The 25,033-nt window shown below is 38.2% G+C and overlaps 1 protein-coding gene across 1 annotated transcript in view; it reads right to left on the bottom strand.

Annotated features, from left to right (window-relative positions):
* LOC108709655 (cytosolic arginine sensor for mTORC1 subunit 2) overlaps nt 1-23,905 on the bottom strand; it is a 131,177-nt gene extending 107,272 nt beyond the window's left edge. The window contains exon 1 of the mRNA XM_018249684.2: nt 23,463-23,905. Coding sequence (XP_018105173.1) covers nt 23,463-23,575 — 113 coding nt within the window. The 5' untranslated portion in view covers nt 23,576-23,905. The remainder of the gene's footprint in view (nt 1-23,462) is intronic.
* Between the last annotated feature and the right edge of the window lie 1,128 nt (nt 23,906-25,033).

The raw sequence follows: 25,033 nt of genomic DNA, 5'->3' as shown, positions 1-25,033 counted from the left end.
CACAAAATTGAACAGAGCTGATTCATTTATCTTCATTCTTCAGAAAGCTATGCAGATCAATGGTAATATTTTATCTACATACAAGAATAAGTGCCTTTATTCTTATACTGCCCCCATTGTTCTGAGATTGTGTAATCATTTTTGCAACAAGCAGGTGACTCCAATAATAGTCATGCAGATCATTTCACAAAATATAAGATGCTTTTCTTAACTCTCTTCCCAGTTCTGATTTTCACAAAAAACATGTATTTGAAGAGAATCAACAAGCTACCATCTGAAGAATCCCTGATGTGAAGCCTGGCGGGATGTTAATAGATACTTTGTGGAGTCTGTGCGGTGCTGTAAAATTTAAAAAAAAAATCTTAAATACAAGTATATGGGCAAGATGAGTAGTTAGATGGTAAGAGCAAGGCATATAAATTGCTACATAGAAATATAATTTCTCAATTATCTCGTACATGGTTGAAATGATCATATATACATACAGTTTACTTGTGGTACTGAAAATATGGCTGTCAATTGGGAAATACATTTTTGCTGTAGTTTTGGCATAATAAACTGGTCAGAATTTTTTACAGTTGACTTTTTTTTTTAATCTTCTTTTCAGAAAAGTGCACTAAAATATATATTGAATATACCCGAGATTTATTCTTTGTTCTACCTAGAGGTAGTTATTATTTTGGAATTATGTGACTTGAGCCATATTAAAATGTATTTGAAAGCCACAGGCATTCTGTTTTCCCTGGCACAGATGTGTACCCTAGCTACTTGTGTGGAAGTGCAAGCCAGACATGCTTATTCTCATGACCTCTTCACAGTACGACACTGACAGCATGTACAGCTCAGCGTGCATCAGAGGAAACAGCTGAAAATGGAAAAGGATGCAGTTGAGGCACAAACAGTGACAATGCAAGACATCAGCATAGCCACACTCTTTGAAACAATTGTCCTAAATTAAAATATTTTACCTCTAAACACAAGAAAGAAAACAGCTTGAAAGGTTTTCTGCCACACACAAACACTCCATGTTACAACTAGCAAACAGGGACAGTTTGCATTTTGATACAAACATTTTATAGGTGTATGGCAATTAAAGGCACCTATTGGCAAAAAAATATTTTCCCCGAAAATGGTGTGGGCTCCCGGTTGGGTTTTTAATTGCCCCTATCCCCCGCCAGGGCTAGGACAACTGCACCAGTAGGGAGCTCCTGGTACAAGCGGCCATGTTGGGGCACACGCATAATGAGCAAATACCGCAACTTGCTCATTATGCACATGCAATATGCACAACATGGTCGCTCACACCAGGAACTCCCTCCCGGTATGAGTGTCCTATCACTGGCAGGGGGCAATAGAAAAAACTACTGTTACCCCCAACTGAAGTGCGGACTCCATTAGCCCGCACCTTTGTTTGGCGATAATATTTTTGGCTAACAGGTGCCCTTTAAAGGGGATTCCATTCATATTATGAAAAATCCACTAACCTCTATTGTATGATTAATAAACCCTATGCACAGTGTATATTAATTTTTTTCTTACAATTGCTTTGAATTATCCAAATTTTTCCTTAACTAAATATGTTTATCCCAACCTCAAACACAAATGGGCAGATTTATCAAAATGAGATATTAGAACTCACTACAGAAAAACTCACCCATGTTCTATTCATTCATATTGATTTTTAGAATCGTATTTATCAATGGAGTTCACCATTTGATAAATATGCTTATAAAAGTCCAATAGGAATAAATAGGAAGTGGGTGAGTTTTATTGTGGCGAGTTCTACATTCACATTTTTATAAATTTGCCTTAAAACGTCAAAAGTCCCTGACTGATTTCACCTGAGCTCTAATTGGCTGTTTCCAGCATGAGTCTGCAATTTCTAGTCAACTACTGACTAACTTACATGGAGTAGAGAAAATGGTCGCTTGTGGAAACACTTCAACAACCATTTATACCTCAAAATCTATATGAAACAAGTAATAACGCCTTATTAAAAAGAAAAAAATAAGTTTAAAGCACCCCCCCAGCAGCCAAACAAAAGAACAATGGGAAGGTAACCAGATAGCCAGGGGTGATCCTGGCCCCTCCGCCGCCTGAGGCAGAAGCAGTTGCTGCTGCCCCCCCTCCCCCGGAAATTCGCTCTTAAAGTACCAGGAGCAGCATTTTTGCCCCTGGTACCTAGTGGGGTGCTGCCTGAGGCAACAGCCTCAACTTGCCTCATTGGTTTAGCACCCCTGCAGATAGCAGCTCCCTAACACAAGATAACAGCTGCCTGGTAGATCTAAGAACAACACTCAATAGTAAAAACCCATGTCCCACTGAGACACATTCAGTTACATTGAGAAGGAAAAACAGCAGCCTGCCAGAAAGTATTTCTCTCCTAAAGTGCAGGCACAAGTCACATGACCAGGGGCAGCTGGGAAATTGACAAAATGTCTAGCTCCATGTCAGATTTCAAAATTAAATATAAAAAAATCAGTTTGCTCTTTTGAGCACAAGTCTGCTGGAGTAGTACTATTAACTGGTGCGTTATGAAAAAAAACATGTTTTCCATGACAGTATCATTTTAAGCAGCAGTGTCCCTCTTCACAGATCTGATTATCTCTAGCTGCTGCAGCAGGGATTCCCCTTCTAAGCTCTGTGGGAAACCCTGTGCATCTGTACACTCCAAAGTCAGGCACTCCCTCTATCCCAAGGATGCACCGAGGCGCCCAGCCAATCGGATGGCTCTGCAGCCTGTAACTGGGCTGGATCATGTCACAGACAGAAAAAGAGGGGAAGGATTTGTCTGATCCTCTACACATGCGTTTCATTTTTGTAAATTATTTTGATTATGATTGCCAAAGTGAAGAAATGACACGCATAAAAGGTTATTTTAACTTCTGTAGGTTCCAAAAAACACTTTAAAGAAGCATAAACAATGCCAATCAAAATTTTAAAAAAAAACACAGTATGTGTCTTGTAGACACCGAATAAGGGGCATGTCCTTTAAACCTTATGGCCCCATAAAAGGTGTTGTTCAACTTTAAAAAGACTTTTAGTATGAAACAGAGATTGAAATGATGATACCAATTGGTTTTCTTTTTTTTCATTTGTTGTTTTTGAGTTATTTAGCTTTTTATTCAGCAGCTCTCTGGTTTGCAAAGTCAGCAAGGGTTCAAATTACCCTAGCAACCATGCGTTGATTTCAATGGAATATAGAATATGAATAGGAGAGGGCCTGAATAGAAATATGAATAATACAAGTCGCAATAACAATACATTTGTAGCCTTACAGAGCATTTATTTTTTTAGATGCAACCCCATTTGAAAGCTGCAAAGAAGAAGGCAGACCATTCAAAAACTATAAAGAAAGAAAAAAAATGAAGGCCAGTTGAAAAGACTCTTAGAACCGACCATTCTATAACATACTAAAAGTAAAATTAAAGATGAACCACCACCACAGCACCTGTAAATGCAAATATATGTAAGTAATTTTAAGGAGAGGTTAATGGGCTAATTTGTATATGTATGGGATCTATTATCTAAAATGCTTGGGACTGGGGATTTTTCAGAAATGGGATTTTTCCAGTTTGGACCAGCAGAGCCTAAGGTGTTATTATAGTGTAGGAGTTGCAGGGGTGATTCACCTTTAGAATTCTTAACAACTTTTCAGTTGGCTTCATTTTTTAATTTGTTTTTTTAATGAATTGCTTTTTCTCTTCCGACTCTTTTCAGCTTTCAAGTGGGGGTCATTGACCAAGGCAGGCAAAAAACAATTTTACTGTAACTTTTTCTTACTTATCTTTTTATTCAGACCCTCTCCTATTTATATTCCAGTTTCTCATTCAAACCACTGCCTGGTTGCTAGGGTAATTTGGACCAGATAAAATTGCAAACCTGAGAGCTGCTAAACAAAGAACTACATAATTCAAAAACTACAAATAATAAACAATTGCAAATTATCTCACAACTAGCACTCTCTACATCATACTAAAAGTTCTTTAAAGTGAGAGGGAGTAGAGAGGATTGCTTTAATGAGGTAACCTCATTCTAAAACTTTAACAAACCCCTGACCATTATTATAAAAAAAAAAAAAAAAAAATGGAATTTTAGCTGATCTTTATAAAAACAACTTGGTTTGAACAAAGTATTTCTCAGGCACAAAAAACATGTATTAATGAATCTATGTGTAAATGATTGATACAATGTCACTATAATAATTTGTATGACAAAATCATTCAAATGAGTTTAACTATAACAACAGACAAGTAGTTTAAACTGAACAAAACAAATCTGATGGAATTGTGTATCATTAAAACCCAAACTTTGACATCAGATGCAAGAAATAAAAAAAAAAAAGACAATTAGATGCAATAGATAGAATAGCTGTTAAATGCAATCCAAAATTAACTAAAGTATTGTTCTTAAAAACAGAATAGCTTCTCTGTTTGGCGCGCATATATCAATAGCCTCCCACGAACGCTTAAGTATCTGACCACATTTACATTTCAGAATACCACTTGGTATGACTTGGAAAGTCTTAGAGATAACCCACTATTACTAGAAACTTTTCAATATATTCAAAATATACTTTCTGGGAATGTAACAACTCCAGGATCGCCCCCCAGGACTCAACAAACTAACAGACTTCTGGCCTCATATCTAAGGTAATTGACTTTGACCTATGGAAATGTTCCGTACTCTGTAACTTGCTATATCAGAGCATATTGTTTTGTTTATATGTTTACTTCTCGATTTTTCTCTCCTTTCTTCTTTATCTACTCTTTCACTTTATGACACATGTACGTACTATTCTGTGTTGTTTTATTTATTATTTCGGACCTCTGGTAGGTCCAAATGGTTTTCATTGATGTACATGGTCGACCTTTAATAAAAACAAGTTAAAAAAAAACAAAAAAAAACAGAATAGCTTCTGTCATATTCTCCTTCATAGAAGCTCTTAAAGGAGAAGGAAAGCTATGGAGGCATTTTATTGCCAATAGATTAGCTGCAATAGTGCAAGCTAGAATGCTATATTTATTCTGTAGAAAGGTTTTACCATACCTGAGTAAATAGCTCTTGTTTAGGATAGGAGCTGCAGTATTAACGTGGTATGACATCACTTCCTGCCTGAGTCTCTCCCTGCTCTGGGCTCAAATTACAGTAGAGAAGGGAGGGGGCGGGGGAAGAGGAGCAAACTGAGCATGCTCTTGCCCAGGGCAATGAGGTTTAAGGTGAAGGCAGGAAGTCTGATATAGAAGCCCATGAGTACACAATAGAAGGAAAGAAATGCAGTGTTTCTTTTGACAGAGGACTCAGAGCAGCACTAATTTTGGGGTTTACTGGTATATTTAGATGGACCTTTCAGATAAGGCTTACTTAGTTTTAACCTTTCCTTCTCCTTTAAATCTTATTTGATTAATTTCAGTGCTTGTAATTAAAGTTATTAGGAGTCTGTACAATTTTGGCCAGACCAAATTCAAACTGATAAAGTCACATGACCGCAAAAACAAATTTTGTTCACAACTGAGGCATTCTTGTTTACAAAGCTCTGTAATTCGGTGCAATACTAAACAAAAAAAAAACTGTCTCAACACATTTATAATATCAGCACACTTCAAACACATAAAACCTGTAATATTCCAGTGTTATTAAAAGTAAATAAAAATATCCAAAAAACGTAACTGTGCTCAAATGCTTTTCTGGACCGATTTTGATTGAACATCTTTAAAGGAGAAGGAAAGTAATAGTACAGGTCTGGAAATTTAAAAAATCTCTGACTTAAGGGATGGCAACCAATAAGATGTTTGCTTTTAAACAGGTGACCAGTAAATGCTGCCTGCTGATTGGTTGCTATGGGTTACTGCTCCTGGGCAAATTTAGTGCCTTTTACTACATAACCCCCAAAGTATGTAGATCAAAGTTATGGAAATTCCTCTTATCCGGAAAAATCCAGGTCCTGAGTATTCTGGAAAACAGGTCCCTTAACTGTATTGTAATTAAAGGAACCCAACAAAAAAGGTTTGAATGGTAAATACAAATTTTCGGAATTTTTTTTGTGTCAAAACTCACCAATTTAAATTTAAAAGCACCAACGCAAATGTAAATTCAAATGTGGGATTTATCACACTTTGACCATGCAAACAGTTCTAATTTGAATATTCCTCACCTAAAACCTGCCAAGTTCATTTGCAAGTCAATGAACCAGAGGTCTGTTGAACCACTTGAATATGTTAATTGACTTCCTGTTTTTTTCCGGATTTAAACTCAACTCAAATTTGATTTGAATTTGTGTGTTGGGACTATTCGATCGAATATTAGATGTTCAAGTTTTTTCATAAATAACCTCGCATTCGAGTTTTGAGTACATTGGAATTATTATCACTCCCGAACAGTCCCACATAGCTGCCAGAGTGAGGAGAGAGGGGACCGGACTGGAGGTAGGAGGTAGAGACGGTACATACCTGGCACCCCCAAGCTTTGCACCCTAGGCATGTGTCTACTCTGCCTACTCCCAGTTACGGCCCTGCAACAGGATTCTGAGGACTTAAAGAAGAACTAAACTCTAAAATGAATATGGTTACTGTGGTGTTTATACTAATGGCCAGTAGATGTCACTGTGCTCAAGACTTATACTGTGCATACTTTCTATACAGCTTGTGGTGTTAGAGTTGCTTACTGCTGTGTAATGGCTGCATGAGCCTGCTAATAAAGCACTGTTATACTCTACTCATCCTCGGCTACCAAAACATAACAGCTACAAATGACATATTTTATATACTGAATTTATTTAACCATCCTAAAGGTTCAGGCAGCATCTGTATAGTAGTAACAGGAGTTTTCCATCTTGGATTTTGTTAAAGGGGTTGTTTACATTTGAATTAACTTTGAGTATGATGTAGAGCAGCGATCACCAACCATGACCTCAAAACAGGTGCTTATTTTTGACTTGGAGGCAAGTTTTAGTATGCATAAAAAACAGGTTTAATGCCAAACAGAGCTTCCTGTAGGCTGCCAATTCACATAGAGACTACCAATACTCAATCACAGCCGATAATTTACACCCTCGGAAACTTTTTGCATGCTTCCCTAACTTTTTTACATATGAATGTCGCTCACTGGTATAAGAGGTGGGGATAACCGATGAAGAGAGTACAAAACAAAAACGGTGATACCGTGTTAGCCAGTAGCTAAAATAAAAAATAAAAATATATAAAATAAAATTGAAGACAACCCCTTTAAGAGTGTCTGTAACATGCACATGCTCAGTGTGATTTGAGCCGTTGTTGAAAAGCGAAGTCTAGAGGTCGTCACAAATCATCAAGCATATATGTTGATGCTGCAAGGATAATTATCAAATTCTGATACTGACTGTACTAGTTTCTGAGCTGCCATATACCAATAATCTGAATTATTTATAAATAAGCCTTATATTTAAGGTTGCTACCGGTCCGGATTTTACCCTGACAGCAAAGTATTTGGAAAGGGCTGTCCGGATGAAACCTTTCTGTCCGGATTTCCTAATTAGGAAATCTGGACAGGACATTAAAAATAATGACATGGCGATCAGCCAATCGCTTATTGTCACGTCATCAGTCCCACCCCCACCACCATCCTCCCCCTGCCTGTTTTCTGGCCCCACAAAAGTTGGGAAACCTATCTATTTTGTTACATTGATATTATATATTTGGAATACTGTGTATTGGTCCGTACACTCAAGTAACTGACAGCAGCACAGAGCATGCATCAGCAGAAAAGAAGATGGGGAGCTACTGGGGCATCTTGTGAGGCACAGATCTTTACTGCTAAAGGGCAGAAGCTTAAAACATAATGAATAGCATTACTGCCCTACTTCTTTAGTTAAACTTTAGTTCTCCTTTAAAAAGTGTTACTTGTACTTACCAATAATTGATAATAACGTATCAGTATCCCTGGGAGGCCAGCTGTGCTTTACATGCTCTATAAGTTTCTGGTCAGGACCTGTAACTGCTGGGTTGGGGAGTGTGTTAAAGGAGAAGGAAACCCCCAGGGCGCTAAACCCCTCCCCCCCTCCCCTGTGCTGCCCCCCCTCCCTCCTCCCCCCTGGCCTACCTGTCCCCCTGGGCAAATGCCCCTAACTTTTTACTCACCCCTCTGCGCAGGTCCTGTCCACTGAGTACGCAGTCGCCATCTTCTCCCACGCGCGTCTTCTTCCTGCTCTGATCGGCGTTTTCTGGCGCATGCGCAGTAGGAACAGGTACCGGTACGGCTCTACTGCGCATGCGCCGAATGTCACGAAGTGAAATCGGAAAACTTCGTGACATTCGGCGCATGCGCAGTAGAGCCGTACCGGTACCTGTTCCTACTGCGCATGCGCCAGAAAACGCCGATCAGAGCAGGAAGAAGACGCGCGTGGGAGAAGATGGCGACTGCGTACTCCGTGGACAGGACCTGCGCAGAGGGGTGAGTAAAAAGTTAGGGGCATTTGCCCAGGGGGACAGGTAGGCCAGGGGGGAGGAGGGAGGGGGGCAGCACAGGGGAGGGGGGGAGGGGTTTAGCGCCCTGGGGGTTTCCTTCTCCTTTAAGAACAAAATGCTTAAAATATTGCAGTTTTTACTATAGATATTTAGATGTTGAAATGGATGAAGGGAATGTTTTATTATCATGTGAACAAGTTTAATTAGCACAGTGAATAATTATATAAAAGGTTAGCGAGATAAAAGAAACAACTCCACAGCAGTTTTTCAAGTAAGCAGTTTTCTTAAAACGGAACTGCCCTGCACTAAAGAAGGGAAATCTAGCAATGATAATATCCCTTAAAGGGGACCCCATCTCCATAAGAAATAATTCCAAATCCTACTTTATCATGTTCGTCAAGCAATGTAAACTTTACTTGCACTATATAAATGATTTAAATCTTGTTCCCTTTAGTCTGGAAATGAACGATCACAGCAAGCCTTGTTAAGGCAAGTGCATGATCACAAAATGTTGTTTATTCGTCAGAATGGGGGAACTGATGCACATGCCCATGCACTGGTTAAACAATTATATGGTATGGAAGGAGGGGGAATGTGGAGTTCAACTACATCTAGGAAGTGCAGACTGGAAAGTAAAAGTACTTTCCTGCCCCGCCTCTAGGCAGATGAAATTTCTAAATGTGTTTATAAAAGGTATGGATGTTTTAATAAAAAAATTTAAAAAAAAGAGTTTATTGTTTAATATGAAAAGCAGTTTAATTTTACAGCTTTCTATGTCTGGGGAACAGGTCCCCTTTAAGGTGCTTAACAAGTGAAAAGGAGGTCATGGCAAATTCTGGTTAAAAGATAAAAAAAAATGCTTCCATTAAAATCACATTTTCAAGGCCATAAGTTATCTTAATGATTATGAAAATGTCACAACAAACATGGTATATACAAGCACTTCCTCTGTTCCTCAATGCTTTGTATACTCAACATGCAAAGCAAAGTCATTTTCATCAGGCTGTGCCTAGTAACCAAAAGCTAAGTTGGCTTCACATTGTGCTGACCTCACCAATACTGTCATTTAACTCTGTTAACTTTGCTGGGCAGTAACAACCCTGCAAACAGAGCAGAATTGACTATCCTTTATTCATATAGTGCCTACATGTTGCACAGGTTTTTCTGTCCCATTTTCACTTCCATTTTTCCATGTTAATGGCATGACAACATGACTTCCACATAAATCACTCAAATAAACAGTGAAAGATGTCCTTATAAGTGCAATGGAAAAATGTACAATAATGTTTCTAACATTTCCCATATTTACTAATATTATCTTAATAATGTAGCATTGGAGAGATCCAGTCACCTACCTGATTAAAAAAATATCAATATGTTTAATTAAAAAAAATGTATATTGGGCACAATAAATATATTGCACATTGTGATTACCTGGCTTGACCCTAGTGGGTATCTGTGTGTAAATATAGTACTAATTAAGATCTGCACTAATTAAAGGACAAAACGAATAAATATGTGGCCCAAAATAAATATAATTTTGGAAATTAAAAATGAGGAAAAATTCAACAGGGTTGTTGTTGTTGTTGTTACTATAGCATTACTGACAGAGGAAGGCACGGCCTCTGAGAGCTATCCGTGTTCCAACACTCATCCACATGCTAAAGACCATTGTGCTTTTTTGCCATAAGTTCTTTTGAAAATGTTTGTACAATTGTAGACTGCTGTCTCAGCCAGGGCCGGATTTACATAGTGGGCGCCCCTAGGCCCACTGCAGTTCATTGCCCCTGTCCCCTTTATTCGTGGAAATTTTCATCATCTGGACCGGAGCAATGGGGATTGGCGCATGGGAATTTAAAAAAATGATTGTATCTCTAGCGCATCCCCAGTGTTTTTGAACCAATGTGGGTGTGGTTGGTCAGCATGCCGCCCCCCACTAAAATCCTGCCGTCCTAGGCCCAGGTGGCCTTTCCGCAAATCCGGGCCTGGTCTCAGCAGCATTTTATGAGTGGATGCCCTGATGTTTCTTGAAACTAAAGCACACCTCGCTGCCTGTCATTTTCCCAGTTTAAGGCATATTCTATCACAATACAACGGCTGGCTTCAGTAAGAAGTATTCTCACACTTTTAATCTATTTGTATATAAAAGGTATATAGTAACAATGCATACAGTACAAGAATAGTAAAATAGTAAAATAGGGGTTGGTTAAGAAATGCAAAGAACTTAGACAAAGTGACTCCTCAATTGACCATTCACTTTCAGCCATCCCACTGAACCTCATTGTTACATACCTTAATGAAACATTAGGAGCCAGAAATGTATTCACATTTCATCAAATAAATAGGACGTTGCCAACCGTACCCAAGGCAATATTCAAAGCGAGAATTCCATAAGAGGTGGCTACTATGCTCTACTTCTGCTGCCTCTACCTACAGAGAGGATGACCCCAAAATCTGCTACAAGCAGGAGCTGCATCTCCCACAACGAGAGAAGTTCAGCAGCCCTGCTAGTGGACCTGAATCTGCAGTGTCTCCATGATAGAAAATCCAAGCAGGCTGTCACCTAGCACAAGCAGTATGAGCGTCTGTATCAATCAACCCACTGTGCAGTCACATGAGTGAACCCTTTTCTAAATTTACCTGTGCAGTACTCTGGCACTCCTGCCACTGGTGTGACAAAAACTTACGTAATACATTATCATATATACATTGCTTTAATCCACAGGAAAGCAAAAAACTCAGCCTGAAGCCAGTGCCAATTATTCATCAAGAGGGAAAAAATTTCCTGACCCCAGTGATGAAACATTCCCTGAATCAAGTATTTGCCATTCATTTTACATGAATGATACCACGCAGAATCTCATATTTATACTGTGTAACAGTGCTGAAACCACAATATAACAGGGCATGCAGGAAAACATCCACATTCAGTTATTAATAGATAATATAAAAACATAAAGAAGAAAACTGCTGACATTTCACAAAATATGCGAAAAAGAAGGAAGGCTGGGTGGGATGTTTCTACCTGCTCAGGAAGTGAACATCACATCCCTCTTTTTCCTTGCCACCAGCCCAGCTTTTACCTGCCTTAACACATTCCTTCTCACCCAATCACAGCTACATCTGATTCTGCCAATCTTTAAACATGAAACCAGTGTAATCTGGCAGCTGGTCTTTCAGATTCCTTGTCATGTAACCCCTGCTTTTATAGCTATAGGGCTTTCCTTTACAGGCCTTTTTATTGTGCTGTATAAAATCAATATATATGGAACATATTTGAATGTATGGCCAGCGTAAAGGGGTTGTTCACCTTCCAAACACTTTTTCAGTTCAGTTGTTTTCAGACTGTTCTCGATAAACAAATAATTTATTCAATTGCTTTCTTTTATTTTTTTTAACATTCACCCTGTCTCAGGTGTTTCAGTCTAACAGCTCAGAGATTTCTCAGGCCGCACCAGCCTGATATCTGCCCTCCCTCCGCCCAACCGAGCCATTGACCTGCAACACCAATGATGTCACAAAAGGGGTGGGGTGAGCAGTCGCGCCTCTATAAAAGTCAGCATTGTAAGGTCGCCCCCGGAATGGGGGGTGCAAGGGTGGCCCGAAACCGCCAACCCAGGGGTAAACCCGTGGGTATCGGGCCAGCCTGCACATCACTAGTATCTGTGGAATATTAGCAACTATTGTATCAGTTCTAACAGCTGCTTTTAATGAAATTCAGGGATTCTGTTCAGCAGGGACAAAGATAACAAATGTATCAATTAAATGTATCAATTAAATGTATCAATTAAGAACAGTTGAAGAGTCGGTTCGACCACCCCTCTCAGAGCTGCTTTAGAAGGTAAAAAAATGAAACTTTACACTTCAATACTACAAAAACTGTTAAAATGGAAAATAATTGGAAAAATTCTTTATTTTTGTTGAACTATCTGAAACCAACTGAAATGAAAAAAGTGTTTGAAGGTAAACAACTTCTTTAAAGGGGACCCGTCACCCAAAAAAAATATTCAAAATCCTATTTTATCACATTAGTCAAGCAAAATTAACTTTAATTACACTCTGTAAATTATTTGAATCTTGTTTCCTTCAGTCTGGGAATTCAAAATTATAGCAAGCAGGCAGGCGCCATTTTGTGGGCACTGTTATTAAGGCAAGCCTTGTATCATCTCAGAATCTTGTTTGTGCACCAGAATGGGGGGCCCGATGTCCAACCCCATGCCCTGGCTACACAATTAAATGGTGAATTTGGTCACCGACTGACTTCATTGATGCATATATTTATATCTATCTATCTATCTATCTATCTATATATATATATATATATATATATATATATATATATATATATATATATATATATGCAGTGCTTATATACAACATATATGATAATAGATAAACTATGTATATTGTAATGTATATTTTATGCATATAATATATATGATATTCTGTGCTACAACATGTGTCGAAATCTTGAAATAGAGGCCTATAAATAAAACAGCTGAAGAAGCCTCCCAAGCATCACAAGAATGTATAAACTGCCAATGCTGACAAAGAAATGTCTATTAAATTGCACAGTTTGTTCCTATATGTGGTAACTAGTGAATGTTGCAGGCAAGTGCGTAACCCACCAACTGTGATAATGAACAATCTGTTTATAGTTGAATGTGTTCATAGTTAACCCTTAAACTATTAATAATGAAAAGGATTTGTCAAGGTTCTCCTTAGTAACTCAAGGGGAACTGTTCACCTGAGAAGTGCAGGACTCTTTAAAATATAACACATGAAATAGACCATATTAAAAGCATAGCTTTTCATGAAAAATTATTTTTTTTGTATTCAAGATTTGGGGCATCCTTACTATGGATATCAGTCGGTTCAGGAATCATGAATATTGGAAAATCTAATCTGCCAATGCACCATATCCATTAAAAATATATAATCTCCTTAATGTTATAGGCCAAATCATAGAAAGAAAAGAGTTCGAACAGAAAAGGATGAACAAATGAGAAAAGAAAATATTTTTGCAATAAAGTATATTTTACTTTAACACATTTAAAAAATATATCAATACAAAACAACATTTCCAATGCAAACATCTGGCGGTCTTGGTCATATTCAGTCTGTTCAGCTGTCTAACTCGGTCATACCCAAACAGTGGCTTACAATCAATATGTTGCTCACCAATTCCTTGGATGCGGATCTCATTTGGCTCAAAGCAGGTGCTAATTTTTTAATTCCAGGGTTGGAGGCAAGATTTAATTGCATAAAAATAAATTATACTGCCAAGTAGAGCCTGTAGACTGCCAGTCCACATAGGGGTTACCAAATATCTAACCACAGACCTTATTTGGCATCTCCAGAGACTTTTTTCATGCTTGTGTTGCTCCCCAACTATTTTTACTTTTCAATCTGGCTCACAGATAAAAAAAGTTTGGGGACCCCTGGTCTAACGATACTCGAATCTGCCATGACCCATTTATGTTTGCCACCTTTTACTGTGGCTAAACCTGAACAGATGAGGCTGATGCCACTGGGGGTGGGGCAGTGATGCTGGGGGTGGGCATGATGATGCCAGGGATGGATACAATGATGTTGGGTGGGGTTATTGGCTTGATTTCTGTTCATTTTTCTCAATGCAACTGGAGAGAAACTATTGAACCAGATGGTCCTTTGAATAACTAGAGTGTCTGGTTCAAAACTTGACAGGTGGCAACCCAATATTCTGCCTGATGAGTAAGCCCAATGCTTTATTTAAAAGTATGGGATCCAGGGTCGGACTGGACATGGGGGGGCCCACCGGGTAACTATACTCCGGCCCCCCCGTGCGCATGCGCGAACGTCTGGCCGCACGCCAGCACGAATGCGCGAACATCTCGGCGCACGTCTCGGCGCACGCTGGTTTGTGCCCAAACGCAGGTGCGCATGCGCAAACACAGACGCGCATGCGATACCGGCGCACCAATTCATTTTTATTTGGGGGCCCAGACATCAGCGGAGGGGGGCCAGAACATTGGGGGAGGGGGGGCTGGGCTGGCGGGGGCCCATGAAGGCCGGGGCCCACCGGGTTTTTTCCCGGTTTCCCGCCGGCCCAGTCCGACACTGATGGGATCTAATATACAGAACACAGTTATTCAAAAAAGCTCTCAAATACAACAATGCCAATTCCTTAGTTTTGACTGATTTTCTTTTTCTTTTTGTTATAATCAAAATCTGTGTTTGAATATAACTAAGCCATGTTGATAGAATAAAATCTCTGGTGAGTATCATAATATTTGATGTTTTTAATTTATTGCCAAAATTATTGCTTGGGTTTCTGAAGGCTGAAAACCGAACAGGCAGTTCTAAGAAAAACCTAACTGTACGTGTCAAAACTGAAAAGGTGGCAACCCTATGCCCATCACATTCCTTTGCCCAATGTTTGCTGCTCGAATGGCGATTATATATATAGAGAATTACAAAAAGTACACATAATGCTAAGAAATGAACTAAAAAATGTTTACACAATGCAATTTGTTTATTATACTTAAATCAAAAGTAAATTAAAACTTTGAGTTTTTATAAATATAGGAAATTTTTCAGATTAGAGGGGGAAAAAAATTGCAATTTAATTGTTAGTAAATGGGTATTTCTCTACTGACACAACCAGTCCAACACTACAGAGAGGAAACTATTTCATATGCCTTGCTTCTTACACACATTATTCATTCTACTAACAAAGCTATAGACCTAAAGTACAATGGATGACTTCTGTTCCTTAGCTCCTGAACACTTTCCCACTGTTTTAATGGTTAATGCTTTTAAAAACTAGTAGTGTCATTTACTGAAGCTTGACCACCACTGATTATCTTAAAATATGTAATAACTTTAGGTTTATTTTTTCCAATGAATATAAAAGTATAATAAAATTCTGGGACATGCTGTGCCGAAATCATAATGATCACTCTACTACAGAAATGTATAACCTATTACACTGACCTCCTCCCATTACATTATGAAACATGTTGTTGCGCTCAATGTACTTTCAATTCCAGGGGAAGTCTATGAGGGTAGTTTTGGGTGATTTGGTCCTGCATGTTTGGCCTTCTTAAAATATGGGACTAAATGCACCCAGAAGCACAAGTACAAGTGTGGCATTAACCTATAGCAACCAGATTTTCCACAGTGAATTTGGGAGAGTTCAAATAATACAACATGCAGATACAAACCAATTTAAGGTAACCAGAATAAACAACAAAGACAAGAGTTCAGAAGGCCCTGCCTACAATTTCTTAAAAAGAACTAAAAATGGACTATTGTTCCCTTAACTATTTTATAAACTTGTAACAAATACAGTAAAATGGCCAAAGGTTAGTCTACAAACACAACCTTGTTTCTCAGCATATTGATGTACTTTATTAATTTCTCTGTCAAAGGGAAAATAAACTCTACTCATAACTTTAACAAAAGTGTCCAAATTTGCATGAAGAACAGTAAAATGCTTTCGTATTGTCCCTGAGACATGATATAACTTCTAATAAAGAATTCCTAAGAGATGGGAGTAGCCTTGATGTCCTCCAGGGAAGCCAGTATCCATGAGGTGAAAAGATTTAATTAATTAGATAATCATTAAACATCACATCCGCATGCCTCTAATGTGGGCTGCCAGCTTTACACGTTTCGTGGCTCCCGCACTTCATCAGCCTACCTCCACCTTTTTTAAATGTATACAGCCCCACCCATAAAATGTATTAACCCTACAGAATGATAATGATCCCATACCATAGTCCCATTAGTTGGTGGGTTAACAAGCACAGAATCAATTGACATGAAAAAGTTACAATTTAGAACATCCTTTCAAATTGAAACATTTGTATCATATCTCCCCTTCCCGGTTACAGAATCAAACATTGTTACATAAAAGTTATACTAGTACCACAAACATAATGATGACACATATATTAAATCCCATACCACCAGGAGCAATGTGCACTATACAGTACTGGGGTTTTCACATAATCTAGGTATACATCATATCCAGCATTTGGCTAAGGATTCAGAGAAATGTTTGCACTTTCAGATTTGCCGAACTTCTTAGGGGCAGATTTATCAGGGGTCGAAGTGAAAATTCTAATTTTGTTTTTTTTTTTTTTTTTTTTTTTTTTTTTTTTGAAAACATCACAAGCCTCTTTAAATATATTTTTTCTTTTGTGTAAACACTGCTGCAGAATGCTGAGAAAGACTTTGTGAGCCAAGTATAATAATTGAAATTACAATACCTTAGTTTAATTGGAACATGTTTAAAACAGTAAAACAGTATGAATGAAAAAGGTATGCGTTTCCTGAGATCCAATAATATGCAAAGTGGTACCAATAAAACAAATAAAGTATGTGTGTTAATTATTAAGCACACCCCTGGTTACAATTACAGTAGAGGCAAACCACCAAATGATCTTGATATCATAAAATATAACAGAAATACATCATGACAATTTTCAGATGGCCAATGAATAAAAAAAATGATCCACAAGCTCTCTAGTGACACTACTCTGTAGTGTGCAGAGATCATTCAAAAAAGTCATGTCAGAAAACCCTTCATAAAATAAAGCTTCATGTTTTCATTTGATAAAGACTGCTTATGAGTTTATTTATCTTTTGACGTGGGTTAATAAATTGTACCAATTGCTTTATAAAGCTGATATCTGAACATCTGTGCCCCTTTATCTATCAGACAAAAAATGACTGGCAAAGCATTGTGGGAATGTGCCTGTGCTATATAAATACCTAGAAATAAATAGAACACCAAAAACAGATTGAATTTTTGCAGTTGATCTTGAGTTTGTGACCAGACAATCACAATGGCATACCTCCCAACATCTAAAAAACGTAAAGCGGGACAAAAGGATCTGACATGCACAGAGCGGCAACATTTTTATGATCATGCACATTTTATAGCCACACCCCCTAACTACCATGTCCAATGGTGAATTTGCCTTTTAAGTTGTGAGTCTCAGTTCCACCAAGAGACTTTCTTATTCTAAATGGTTGCAATAATATCTTTGTATATCTTAAATTGTTACAAATGCCGCTGCTGAGTATTCTGGATTCTCTGCCAAAAAGCCTCTAATTTAATTAAGTTTTGGAAATGTTGCATCTTTTTCTGATAACAGTGCAGGAGATCTAAGAGAAATTTGGGACTTTTTAATAAAAAAATCAGAGACTGCGGGCTGAGTTTTCTAAATTGGGACTGTCCTGTAGAAAAGGGACAGTTGGCAGGAATGCAATGGCAGAGCTCTGGTCAAAAACAGTTCAGAGCTGCCCATTATTTACATTCTTAGAAAATGGTTTGAGGAATAGGCATTTTAAACACTGTCATATATTTTCGCAACTTAATGTACTTTTTTTGTGCCACAGACTATGCATTTGACATACAGAACATTTTATTCATCACCTTATACTGGAACAGATTTTGAAAAGAAGTTTGACCATCTAGGTATGTTAAAATACTGCGTGCAAGATTTGCTTTGTTTAGTGGAAACCAATCACTGCCTTCTTGCTATCACTGAGGGTAACATGAGTTCACGAGGATCATGCTAATGCATTTCTCCTTGAGCAGCAAACATGAATAGGAACAAATATCAAGCTGATATATCAAGCTGAAGACAATGAATTGTGCTGTAAACTAGCATTCTTTAGAAATGTGAAAGTATATATGTAAATGTAAAGGCAAAATCTTTCTCCAGAGAAGACGAGCATTAATGTCCTAGAGTTCTTGCAGCTAATAATGCTGAATTGACTACTACAGGAGTATGGCTTACAGACTTGAGCAGGCACCTAAGCATGAAAGAACTTATAAAGGTTCAGAAAAGGACAACTCATTAAGCATACTAATGTTTGATTTTAACAAGGCTTTTAAAAAACAGCCTTGAACAAAGAATTATATTAGAAATGGGTATATTCCATTTGCTTTACTTCACATGAGCTTCTGTGAAAGTATAACCGCTCTGCCACAATTTCAGGCAACTGTTGCCTTTAACAGGCAATTGGCTCCACGTGCTCGAACTTATAAAAATTTGACTTTTACCCCACTTGGCACTACCCTTAGAGAACATCTAAAGATAGTAATAAAGTAATGCTTTGTAATACAAAGCCCAGACTTTGTATACAATTATAAATAAATATAAACTGCACCACACTAGGCTTGTTTAATAACAATGGCCATATCTGCAATAATGCATAAGCAATTAGCTTTCATCTACTGTCTTTAGTTTTGTAGTTCAGTCTACTGTAGACCATACCAAAAAAAGTAAATCTCTCATTGGTTGCAAACGCTAACTGGATTTGCCCCTAAAGTCATGAGTGAGCTGTGCTGAAAGTGAACAGAGAAAGAGAGCCACTGTATTCCAACTTAACAAGGGTAAACAAGACAGGTGTCTCTGAAGAAAGAGACTTAAAGGAACAGTAACACCAAGTGTTTTAAAGGAATTGTTCAGTGTAAAAATAAAAACTGGGTAAATAGACAGGCTGTGCAAAATAAAAAATGTTTCTAATATAGTTAGTTATCCAAAAATGTAATGTATAAAGGCTGGAGTGATTTGATGTATAACATGTCAGTCAGATCACTACTTCCTGCTTTTCAGCTCTCTTGGTTTACACTGACTGGTTACCCTGGTTACCAGGCAGTAACCAATCAGAGACTTGAGGGGGGGGCACATGGGTCATATCTGTTGCTTTTGAATCTGAGCTGAATGCTAAGGATCAATTACAAACTCACTGAACAGAAATGTACCATGTGGCCCCCCTTCAAGTCGCTGACTAACTCAGAGTTATAGAGCTGAAAAGCAGGAAGTTGGATTCTGGCTGTTTTATTAGACATCCAGTCACTCCAGCCTTTATATATTACATCTTTGGCTAACTAACTATATTAGAAACATTTTTTATTTTGCACAGCCTATCTATTTACAGTTTTTATTTTCACACTGAACTATTCCTTTAAAGGAATGACAATATAAAGTTCTGTTGCCCTGCACTGGTAATACTGGTGTGTTTGCTTCAGAAATGCAACTATAGTTTATATAAACAAGCTACTGTGTAGCCACGGGGCAGCCATTCAAGCACAGGATACACAGCAGATAACAGATAAGCTCTGAAGTATACAATGGGATTCTTTAGAATTTATTATTTAAATTTATTATTAAATGTATTATTTAAAGAATCCCATTGTATACTTCAGAGCTTATCTGTTATCTGCTGTGTATCCTGTGCCTTTTCTCCTTTTTCTGCTTTGAATGGCTGCCCCCATGGCTACACAGCAGCTTGTTTATATAAACTCTTGTAGAGTTTCTGAAGCAAACACAGCAGTTGCTCCAGCGCAATGTAACGTTACATTTTCATTAATTTAGATAAATCATTTTTCGGTGTTACTGTCCTTTTAAAAAAGCATGAAAGTGCAGAAAATGAGGAAAAGAGTTACGGAACATGAAATTTTCTCTTGCTTGACAAAATGTTATAATATGCATATAAAAATCCTGTAGGAATGGATAGAAATTGAGTGTTTCTTAGGTGAGCTCTAATTTCACACTTATAAATCTGCCCCTAGTAGAGGACTTTGAACGGAAGTTATAACATTATAAATATTATCGCATAAGCTGTGAAGAGTCAGTGGATGTACTGGCAGGTGAGCAAATCATAATATAACAACAAAAAGAGGCCAACGCTACAAACAATCCTGCTGGGCCTAAATCAGGATAAGCCGACTTATATTGCTTAACAGGAAGAACAATTAATAATGTGCATATTCAGTGTGAAGAATTCTAATCTAAATCTAGTATTAAAACCAAGATTTAGAAAATAAACTACAAAATAATTGCAAGGTAATACAGCTGTGCAAGTTAAAATGCACATTCTCCACATTTTATTGGATTCAAAGCCAAGAGGTGTACCCAATTCCTAGCATGCTGACCCATACCAAACTAGCCATAGTGACCCTGCAATTACCCTACTATCCATATAATGAACATTTTACCCTATACTAGACTTAATTCAAGACACTAGAACAATTATCCCAGGACCCTGGAGCGAGACAACACCATGTATTTTTAAAGAGTTTTTGCAGGAGTTTTATAGAATTGGAAGTGACAGCTTCCTCTAGGGATACTTCATTATCTTAGAATGTTCAATATTAAAGTCAGAGAATTATAGAAACTCACGCGGTTAAAATATAAATTACAGATTATTTGATCCCCCACCCCATTTAGAAAAGAAGGTATTGTAGTAGACCGCTCATATGAAGGTACCTTGGTACTGAACGAGTTACAATGGAGAAGAAGGAAGAGCAAAGTAATTGGCACTGAATGCCATAATACCCAGACTATTGAAGCAAAGAAACATTTTCTATTGCAAACAATCAGCAGGTGCTATTTGCTAGTCTGCTATTTGAAAGGAAACCTTTAATTGGTTACTATGGGTAAGAAGGCCTTAAGCAAACTTTATTTTGGCAGAGGGCACTGCACTGCTTGAGTTATGTACATTTATTTCTCACAAACAAATGTAATCTCCCTTTTTATCTTTGCTATTATCACATAGGAAAAATTACTCGAGAAATGTTGGCAACACAACCAACTCTGGCTATTCTTCAGATGCTTCGGACTTAAAGGACAAATAAAGTTTGGCTCACTGATCAGTTTCATTTTGAGACCTTATTAGACATAACTCATAACATATCCATAAACAACAACTAGAAAAACCCTTGTAAGACATATTATTCAGCAGATGGAATTTAAATAATCTTTTTCCAATGATGTATTGAAAAATCAGATTAGAGAAGACGTTCTGGAAGATCAACAAACTTGACTGTATACCAGTAACTGTAGGGATGCATATTATAGGCTGAAATATTTATGAAATATATTCACATACACAAAACTACACCATACTTTATTCTTAGAAATTGCACAGTGATATCACTCTTGTCATGACTAATGTGTGGACTATACACAATATGTATGAAAGCACACACAGCCTGTGGCCTTTAAAATGGGTGCATTTTACAAAACAATGAGCAAGTATTCCTAAACATTGTAATGCTTCAGTTATGCATGTCTGTATGCATGCAGCGATAAAAACACTGCACAATTCTACTAGATTTGAGGCTGATGACCCACATATTTGCCCACCTTTCAGATGTATCAGTTATTTGTCTTGGTCACACATGGTAGAATATGAAAGCATGCAAGCCCCAAGGCTGTCAGCAAACATCATATTCATGGATAAAAGGCCAGAAAAGTAAGACATACAGATGCAAGGAGGAACATCGCGTTATGCATACAAAGTAATCTTATCCAAGCAGTGAAATGAAAACAAATTCTAAGGAGCCAGAATAATGACCTGACCTCCAAACTGTACACAACAGTGTGGATGTTGTTTATAAAGCTATCTTAATGGCAAAACTGGAATAAAAACTATGGTAAACTTGCAGATCTCCAGTTCGTGTGAACTACAGCTCCAGCTTTCTGACGGAGGATGCTGGGTGTTTGATATTGCTTAGTTTAAATGTGGAGGCCTTTCATATATTACTTCACTACTGAGTTGCTTGCTACATATTTTTCAATAAAACTGCAGCCCTGCTCCCAATGACCCTGAAAATCTTTGTAAAAGAGTAAGGACCACATGGACTAACAAAGATTCAGAATTTAGAGTGTCCAAACAATGCAAGTTTCTTGCTTCATATATTCATCCACCATATAGGCCTCAGGATGCAAACAAGCCAACCCATCCTTACTTATTCTTACAACCATGATAATAATGCTACTTAATGAATCACAAACAAACACTTGCACAAACAATGCAGCAGCAGGATGAGCTGCTCTGCCACGGAGCACTGGCAGTGCCACTATTTATATGTGCCCGAAACACGCAGAATTATTTTGTGTCTCGATTTCCAGCCACTGATAAGACTAATTACACATTTTTAAATTCACTCACTTCATTCGGAGACCTGGAGGGCACTGGAGTGAAATAGGTTTAGCAGCTATTATTGAATAATTGCATTAACTATTTCACACCAGACAAGCGCACTGACTTCGCATTGAGTCATTTAGAGATGCTGCGGGCAGTCGCACACCTAATTTTCCACGTGGGGTTTAGACAGTGGCATTTCCCTAACCCCCCAGCCCCCAGTGCACAGGGGAAGAAAGTAAACAAGGGTCTGGAATACATTACTTTGCAAACAATGGCAGTGCCGTACCACTGGGGAGACAAAAGATCCAAATATGATTTGTGCACATTTCTCCAAGCCCAGGATAGCCTGCCACTCCCCCTTATCAAAACCCGAGCCATTGTTTCACACAGACCATTTATTCTATATGCAAACTTTATTCTTGTGTTTGACACCACAGGGAGCCCTTACCTCCAGTCATACTGTGCAAAACAATGATCAATACACTTTCGCCTTGCCAAGCAAGAACAGTTTGCCATTGCTGAACCCAAAATAACAACTGGCCCTATAGCAGAACAGATACAGAGCACGTAACCTCGGGCCTCTGAAACGAAAAAATTTGCAGCAACAATGAAATGCAGAGATAATCCAATTCCCCGTCATCTTGTTTTTCCCTATGCATATCTATATTGCTTTAAAATCTCTCTTTAAAAAAGGGAAGGGGGGTTATTTCTAAATGATGCCAGTTGCCTTTAGCCAATCAAGGTGCCAGACTTGACTAGCATGTGCATTAACATACTAAGCACTGAACACTGTCTATAGATGGATTAGGGATGTTTATGTGCTTTTATGCATACTTTATCCTCAGGGCAAAAACAATACCTGTCCCATTCATTCAGTGCCTGAGTTTGCAATTATTAGCCCCTAATGACAAGCACATTTGGGCACCCAGAAGCTCTCTGCATGAATCACACAAACAACCTACAAGGCATGAAGTTGTTTTTCTCTTCTTTTTTTAATTCATTCCCTTGCAGTGCAAGCAATCAGACAGGGAAGTTGTGCCCCCACAAATGTAACCCAGCCCCCCATAACATTGTACATACACTCACCTTGTTTTAGATGATAGAAAGGCAAGTTTGATTAATCCATAGGTAAATAACTGGATGTTTTCCTTGGCTATGCTGGCTACTTTTAGCCTGTGCTCTAGAATATGCAGTTCCATCTTTTTCGTCTTCTCATTTGTAGACCATCTATGGTAAATGTTGTTTTTTTTTTTTCTTTATGTATTTGGGTTTTTTTTTTTCTTGTCTGTTTTTGGATTAATTAGCGTTATTGTTTCCTTCTCCAGGGGATAAACTAGGCGCAGAAAGGAAAGAGACAGAGAACAGAGGAGTGGAGGGAATCTGAAAGAGAAGAAGAAGGGAAAGCTGAATGAGTTCAGGAAGACTCGAGCTGCACAGGCTCCAGAGTGCAAAAAGCAGCTGGCGCTACACTGTAACAAACAACTCGCCACTCAAGCCGCGCCATACTGCGCATGCTCCCCTCCGAATTGCATTGTGGGAAATGTAGTCCGGTCGCCTGAAGCGAACCCTGCTTCTTGTTTATTTGACTGGCGCTTCCACTAGTGGAAAAATACCGGCGCTTTATAGAAGCGCTGTCTGCAGGCACGCTTCACCGGCAAATTATTCGGCTGAGGCTCTGCATTATGCATATCTCTGCTTCGTCTTGCTTAGATATTATATGATATTTGCAGAATAAATGGGTTAATGCTTCTGAATAGATTGTTTGTTCTATTCGCTCTATGATTGTGCGCTTATACTTAAAGGGATATTGTCATGGGAAAAAAAATGAATCAGTTAATAGTGCTGCCCCAGCAGAATTCTGCACTGAATCCATTTCTCAAAAGAGCAAACAGATTTTTTTATATTCAATTTTGAAATTTGACATGGGACTAGACATATTGTCAATTTCCAAGCAGCCCCAAGTCATGTGACTTGTGCTCTGATAAACTTCAATCACTCTTTACTGCTGTACTGCAAGTTGGAGTGATATCACCCCCTCCCTTTTTCCCCCCAAGAACCAAACAAAAGAACAATGAGAAGATAACCAGATAGCAGCTCCCTAACACAAGATAACAACTGCCCGGTAGATCTAAGAACAACACTCAATAGTAACTAGTAAGAACCCATGTCCCACTGAGACACTTTCAGCTACATTGAGAAGGAAAAACAGCAGCCTGCCAGAAAGCATTTCTCCTAAAGTGCAGGCACAAGTCACATGACTGGGGGCAGCTGAGAAATTGACAAAATGTCAAGCCCCGTGTCAGATTTCAAAATTGAATATAAAAAAATCTGTTTGCTCTTTTGAGAAATGGATTTCAGTGCAGAATTCTGCTGGAGTAGCACTATTAACTGATGCGTTTTGAAAAAAACATGTTTTCTGATGACAGGATCCCTTTAAAGGGCAAGTTTAGCTCCACTTTTAGTTGGGTGTAGACCGTCTGCAATGAGTCTTTTGTTTGTGTCTTGTCTGCTTTTTTATTGTTGTGAAAAACTGAAAAATTCTACTGATATCAAATGTTGGTTTCTAGGGCCTATCATCATAGCAACCAAGCAGAGTTGGAAGTAATAATGGAAGCTCAAAAGGAGAGCAAATAAAAATGAACAGGTAAAAATATGTA

Source organism: Xenopus laevis, chromosome 2S, assembly GCF_017654675.1.
Source record: "Xenopus laevis strain J_2021 chromosome 2S, Xenopus_laevis_v10.1, whole genome shotgun sequence".
Classification (NCBI taxonomy): Eukaryota; Metazoa; Chordata; class Amphibia; order Anura; family Pipidae; genus Xenopus; species Xenopus laevis.
The sequence above is the reverse complement of the archived record's forward strand: the minus strand, read 5'-3'. Positions and strand labels throughout refer to the sequence as shown.